The following is a 6,709-nucleotide window of genomic DNA, read 5'->3' as shown; positions in this document are numbered from 1 at the left end:
GTCTCACCTGAGTTCTCTGTACAGGTTACTTCCAATCACACACACACTTTGTCCTAACATCACTTATTCAATGTTTGACCCTCAGACAAAATGTTACATGTACGCGCACAATCAGACAAGTATTCATTCTAAATCATTGACGGCCATATTAACAACATTGAATTACTGCAGCGAAATTGACTGCATCACGTTACATCGTATTAACAAGAAGTTATTTTACAAATACGCACCGTCTGCTTAACAGTGTATGTACAACGTACTATTGTTGCGTCATTCAAAACGAGTAGGCCGTTGCATGCTGGCGTCTGGGTCAAAATGTATCAAATTTTAAACATTACGCTACAAATAGATCACGGCGTTTCGATGGCAACACAAGCAATCGTCATCAGGTGGGACAAGCACAGCAGCAACAAGAAACTGCTGGAGTAGGCGCCTACTACTTCAGCAGTTTCTCTTGCTGTGGTTGTCCCACCTGATGACGATTGCTTGTGTTGTGATCTAAATGCCGTGATCTGTTATGTTTCTACTACGTGGTGACTTTACTGAAAGAATTCAAGAGTGTGGATTCCTGCAGTCACGAAAGCTTCGAATCAAGATTGCCTACAAACTACACAACTGAGATGACGCATCAATCATCGCCCCCTACTGACAGGCTCTTGTCCACATGCAGGCCGGTGCAGGGCCACCACCTTGTGCCACACAGGGGCAGCTGCTACTTGGGGATGTTTCAGACGAGGTACGACACAAAACTCTTGAGTTGCTGAGGCGGTTAAGAAAGCACCGTGTAAATGCAATTATTATAACATAGTGAATGCTTGGGGGCTTATTGTCTCTCGCTCCTGGTTAAAGATCTACCCAACCCACAGGTCCACAAAGACTGGCCGCTCTTACCCTGCAGGTTGAACCAAGGAACTGAGTGTCCAACTTCACGTTCTTGTCATTAAAGGCCTGTGACAAAGGTGCATCTATTGGAGCGACATTGTCTCAAGCTTACACATCTACCGGGTCTCCACTTGACTTTGTATTGTCTCGGAGGAAGTCCACCCACACCTCCACTTCCACAAACTGCTGGGAGTTGCCTCGCTCTGCCTCACAGTCAGAATTCTCCTCCTGCTTCACGTTGCCTCCATCGATGTGAAGGTCCCATTTTGGATTTGAATCATCTTCACATTTCACCTTCACTTCTTCACTCTTCACCATCACTTCTTCACATTTCACCTTCACTTCTTCACATTTCACCATCACCTCTTCATATTTCACCTCGATACCTTTAAAAGTGTCGAAGCTGGGATTTTCCTCCGGTTCGTGTTTCATGAGGGATGGGCTCATTGCGGCACTTTGACTTTCACAAGCTGATTTCAGACTGCACTCCTTGTGGATCTTCTGATGCTTGTGCGTTCTCTGGTGTACTTGAAGATTTGATGAATTTGCAAATGCCTTCCCACACACACTGCACTTGAAGGGTTTCTCTCCCATGTGTGTTCTCTGGTGTTTTTTAAGAGCAGATGACCGTGAAAATGCCTTCCCACAAACAGTGCACTTGAAGGGTTTCTCTCCCGTGTGTATTTTCTGGTGTCTTTGAAGATTAGATGAATCTGAAAATGCCTTCCCACAAACACTGCACTTGAAGGGTTTCTCTCCCGTGTGCATTCTCTGGTGTTTTTTAAGAGCAAATGAACCTGAAAATGTCTTCCCACACACACTGCACTTGAAGGGTTTCTCTCCCGTGTGTGTTCTCTGGTGTGTTTTAAGAGCAAATGAATCTGAAAATGCCTTCCCACACACACTGCACCTGAAGGGTTTCTCTCCCGTGTGTGTTCTCTGGTGTTTTTTAAGAGTAGATGAATCTGAAAATGTCTTCCCACACACACTGCACCTGAAGGGTTTCTCTCCTGTGTGTGTTCGCTGGTGTGTTTTAAGAGCAGATGACCGTGAAAATGCCTTCACACAGACACTGCACTTGAAGGGGTTCTCTCCCGTGTGTGTTCTCTGGTGTACTTTAAGATGTGGTGACTGTGAAAACGCCTTCCCGCACAGAGTGCACTTGAAGGGTTTCTCTCCCGTGTGTGTTCTCTCGTGTACTTGAAGATTTGATGACTGTGCAAACATCATCCCACACACACTGCACCTGAAGGGTTTCTCTCCTGTGTGAGTTCTCTGGTGGGTCTTAAGAACTGATGGCCATGCAAATGCCTTGTCACACACACTGCACTTGAAGGGTTTCTCTCCCGTGTGTGTTGTCTGGTGTCTTTGAAGATCAGATGAATCTGAAAATGCCTTCCCACACACACTGCACTTGAAGGGTTTCTCTCCCGTGTGTCTTCTATGGTGTGTTTTAAGAGCAAATGAACCTGAAAATGTCTTCCGACACACACTGCACCTGAAGGGTTTCTCTCCCGTGTGTGTTCTCTGGTGTTTTTTAAGAGTAGATGAATCTGAAAACGTCTTCCCACACACACTGCACTTGAAGGGTTTCTCTCCCGTGTGTGTTCTCTGGTGTGTTTTAAGAGCAGATGACCATGAAAATGTCTTCCCACACACACTGCACCTGAAGGGTTTCTCTCCCGTGTGTGTTCTCTGGTGTGTTTTAAGAGTAGATGAATCTGAAAATGTCTTCCCACACACAGTGCATTTGAAGGGTTTCTTTCCCGTGTGTGTTCTCTGGTGTTTTTTAAGAGCAAATGACTGTGAAAATGCCTTTACACACACAGTGCACTTGAAGGGTTTCTCTCCTGTGTGTGTTCGCTGGTGGGTCTCAAGAACTGATGACCATGCAAATGCCTTGTCACACACAGTGCACTTGAAGGCTTTCTCTCCTGTGCGAGTTCTCTGGTGCTGTGTCAAATTTCCAGTCCGATCCGTGCTGTATGCACGCTGGTCGCATTGTTGACTTGTCGTACCGAGCTGCTGTGCTGACTGCCTTTGCTCCATCAGACCAGCGTCAGCTGCAGACAGAAAATAAGAATATCCACACCATCTACACGTCAGTATCGAGCCATGGAGGAATTAATATATACAGTCACACGTGACTTACACGTCTATATTCATTCATATATTCATGACTAGCTGTACTACCCGGCTTCGCCCGGGACTTGGATCCACCACGTCCGGCCGCCTTTGTCTCCCCAGTGGCGATGTTCACACCACCACAGCAGTTACTCGTTTGAGGCTGAGTCGACCTAGGGGAGGCCCAGAAGCGGTTCAAATAATCATCACCGGTGGTGGCCGTGAGCGGGAATCGAACTCGGGTCGCCGGGTTCATAGCGCGGCGTAGCGCTAACCGCTACACTACAATGCGTGACGCTTCCACACACACACACACAGATACAAAGATCCCCCGTATAGCCTTAACAGACTGTAGGGACAAGTGCTGTTAGCGGGCACCTATGAAGGCCGGAACGGTACACGAGGGGGTGGGTGGCCAGCACCACGCCCGACCGCCTTTGTCTCCCTAGTGACGATGTTTACACACCACACCAGGTACTCATTTGAGGCTGAGTCGACCTAGATACACAGATACACACACACAGAAACACACACAGACACACAGACAACGCTAACCGCTACACTACAATGCGTGACGCTTCCACATACGAGGGTCACGTGACAGATTTGACGTCACAGCTCACTTGCCGTGCAAAAAATCTATACATTATTGAGCTCCCCCCCCCCCAAAAAAACACAAAAGTGTATTTGTATAATGTTTGCACGGTGTACAGTCTGGAAAGTACCCACATGGCAAATTTCCAGTTTGTTGCATGTCGGGAAGTACGCTAAACATTTTGAACAGACAACACACACAATCACAACTTTGCCTTTTATATATATTTGGAGATGCAGTGAAAAACTTTCCCAAAATTCATCACGCGGTTTCAGTTTTTTGATTTTCAGTTTGATTTATTTTGGTTATAGTCCCGTGAGCCATTCGGCTCTTGAATCGGGTGCAACCACAACAAGCAACAAAACAAAACCACGACCAAGAAAAACATCTTACAGTGACTATGTGTGACTGTGCAAACAGCACTGTCATGGCACGCAATGAGAGGGCAAATGTCATAAATATTCCTGTAAGCCCTCGCATCTTCAACATTAATGTTGACATAGAAATGTTGTTGGGTGTTTTGCTTCATTTAAAAAAAGAAAAAATATTATGTTATTTTGTTATTTAATTTTCTATCTACATGACTTTACCGAAAGAACCAAGAATATTAATTCCTGCAGTCACCAAAGTTTTAAGTCAAAACATTCACACACGTTGACAAAGCCTCACCTTGTGTTGTTGTGGGCAGGTCGCTTCTGATAACAAGAGCGGTATAGCAGCTCAAGCGGGCTTGGCCTGCTAACAAAAGAACGAAAATAAAAACTGCGTGAATATTTACAATAAAACAAAGTTACAAAGTGGCGAGCCGGGTGAAGACAAATTAAACTTAAGCGAGATAATTAAAGTAAATGCAATCAGGCGAGGGCAGGAGGCAAGGCCCCGCGTGGCTAGGCCCCGCGCTGTAAAGTTCCAACCTGGACATCGATTCCCATGCTCGCTGCTACTCAACTGACATCCCTACGAGAGAGAGCGAGGCTCTACCTTGGTAAACAACAACAACAACCACCACCACAACGATGAGAATTTCTCACCTCGGATTTCAGTGCAAGCGCGCACACGGCAGCTTCCTGTTACCTCGCGACAGCAGGAAGTAGTATGACGTCACTTCCCTCCCACAAGCGGCTCTCCAACTGAATAAATTATGTTAATGACGCCGGCCCATATGTCGAGGGATGGGGGCGTGGGCGCTGAACCCGTCGTAATAAACTCTCGACTGCTTTAACGGAAACATTATGTTAATGAACCACCAGTCACTGGGCGTAGCTTTGCCCAAATAAGGATTGCCACTGGACCGATATCGGCAGTGACCCAAGCGGAGGTGACGTCACGCTCAAGAGCGCGGTGGACGGGGGAGGGGTGAATACCTTGGTGACATGACGTCACTAGCGAGGTACACCTCCCCCTGGCGTTTCACGCCGATGAGGTACTGCAGAGTGGTGACGTCACAGAGTTGCAGTTTAAGTTAATTTAGATTCATTTTCCATTGCTTCCTCCCTTTGGTGTGTGAGCTCAGCAACAACGTGGACATTATTGTATATACACCGTGTGTGTGTGTACACTGTGTGTGTACACTGTGTGTGTGTACACTATGTGTATACACTGTGTGTGTCGCTGTGTCACTGAGTACCTGGTGCGGTGTGTAAATATCGCCACTAGGGAGACAAAGGCGGTCGGGCGTGGTGCTGGCCACCCACCCCCTCGTGTACCGTTCCGGCCTTCATAGGTGCTCGCTAACAGCACTTGCCCCTACAGTCTGTTAAGGCTACACGGGGGATCTTTGTCTTTGTGTGTCACTGTGCCTGGCACAAGCGTCGTGGTGACGTCACCGCCACTTAGTGGCGAATGGCGGTTGTTGTGTCACTGTGTCACTGTGTGTGTGTCACTGTGTGTATATACACTGTGTACCCTGTGTGTGTGCACTGTGTGTGTACACTATGTGTATACACTGTGTGTGTGTACACTGTGTGTGTGTACACTGTGTGTACAGTGTGTGTGTACACTGTGTGTGTACATTGTGTGTGTACATTGTGTGTGTACACTGTGTGTGTACACTGTGTGTGTCCGAACCCCCGGAAAGGCCATCTACTTAATGACGAGAGAAAATTCACATGAAATGTCCTTTTCAATGAAGTCTTCCAGATGTAAATTGATACAAGCTTTTAATGAGGAAATAAAATCATCTAATTCAAAACACAACATAATTCAAAGATGTTTCATTTTAAAACTTCAAAACGGAGCATGGGGTACTTGCGTGAATGCGTCCTTCGTGTGCAAATGTTGTGACTTTCCTGGCCTGAAGGCCGTCAATGTGTTGGACCCTTATTGGTGCACAGCGTCTCAACAACAGCAGTGGGGTTTGCTTCAACCGATAGGTACGAACATCCAGACGTGAATCAGCAAGGAGCATTTATAGTCCCAGTTAGACAAAATCTACGTCAACACGTAAGACAAAACTACAATTCGTGTTGTAGAGAATGTACCTCCTCCTATACGTGTAACTTTCAAGTGGTATGCCTTGTAACTGATGAATGATCCGAGATGGCTCCCTATTTCAAAGACGATGAGTTGCTCCAGAGGCAGACGCTTCGTGAAACACAAAAGTACCCTTTGACCTGTATCACAAGAACAATGGGTCTCACCTGAGTTCTCTGTACAGGTTACTTCCAAAACACACACACACACACACTTTGTCCTAACATCACTTATTCAATATTTGACCCTCAGACAAAATGTTACATGCACACGCACAATCAGACACGGTATTCATTCTAAATCATTGATGGGCATATTAACCACATTGAATTACTGCAGCAAAATTGACTGCATCACGTTACATCGTATTAAGAAGTTATTTTACAAATACGCACTGTCTGCTTAACCGTGTATGTACAACGTACTATTGTTGCATCATTCAAAACGAGTAGGCCGTTGCATGCTGGCGTCTGGGTCAAAATGTAGCAAATTCAAAATATTACGCTACAAATAATAGATCACGGCACTTCGATGGCAACACAAGCAATCGTCATCAGGTGGGACAAGCACAGCAGCAACAAGAAGAAACTGCTGGAGTAGGCGCCTACTACTTCAGCAGTTTCTCTTGCTGTGGTT

The 6,709-nt window shown here is 46.1% G+C and overlaps 1 protein-coding gene across 1 annotated transcript; it reads right to left on the bottom strand.

The window, feature by feature from the left end:
- Positions 1 to 489: 489 nt before the first annotated feature.
- On the bottom strand, positions 490 to 6,399 carry LOC142917353 (uncharacterized). The gene is made up of 2 exons (XM_076061988.1): positions 6,395 to 6,399; positions 490 to 2,863 (listed from the first exon to the last, which is right to left on the bottom strand). The coding sequence occupies exons 1-2, from the start codon at positions 6,397 to 6,399 to the stop codon at positions 991 to 993; spliced, it is 1,878 nt and encodes a 625-aa protein (XP_075918103.1). The 3' UTR covers positions 490 to 990.
- Between the last annotated feature and the right edge of the window lie 310 nt (positions 6,400 to 6,709).

Source organism: Petromyzon marinus, unplaced genomic scaffold (assembly GCF_048934315.1).
Source record: "Petromyzon marinus isolate PM22_M1 ecotype Great Lakes invasive population unplaced genomic scaffold, UKy_Petmar_22M1.pri1.0 PM_G_Scaffold_47, whole genome shotgun sequence".
Lineage (NCBI taxonomy): Eukaryota > Metazoa > Chordata > Hyperoartia > Petromyzontiformes > Petromyzontidae > Petromyzon > Petromyzon marinus.
This window is presented reverse-complemented; position numbering and strand designations above follow the sequence as displayed.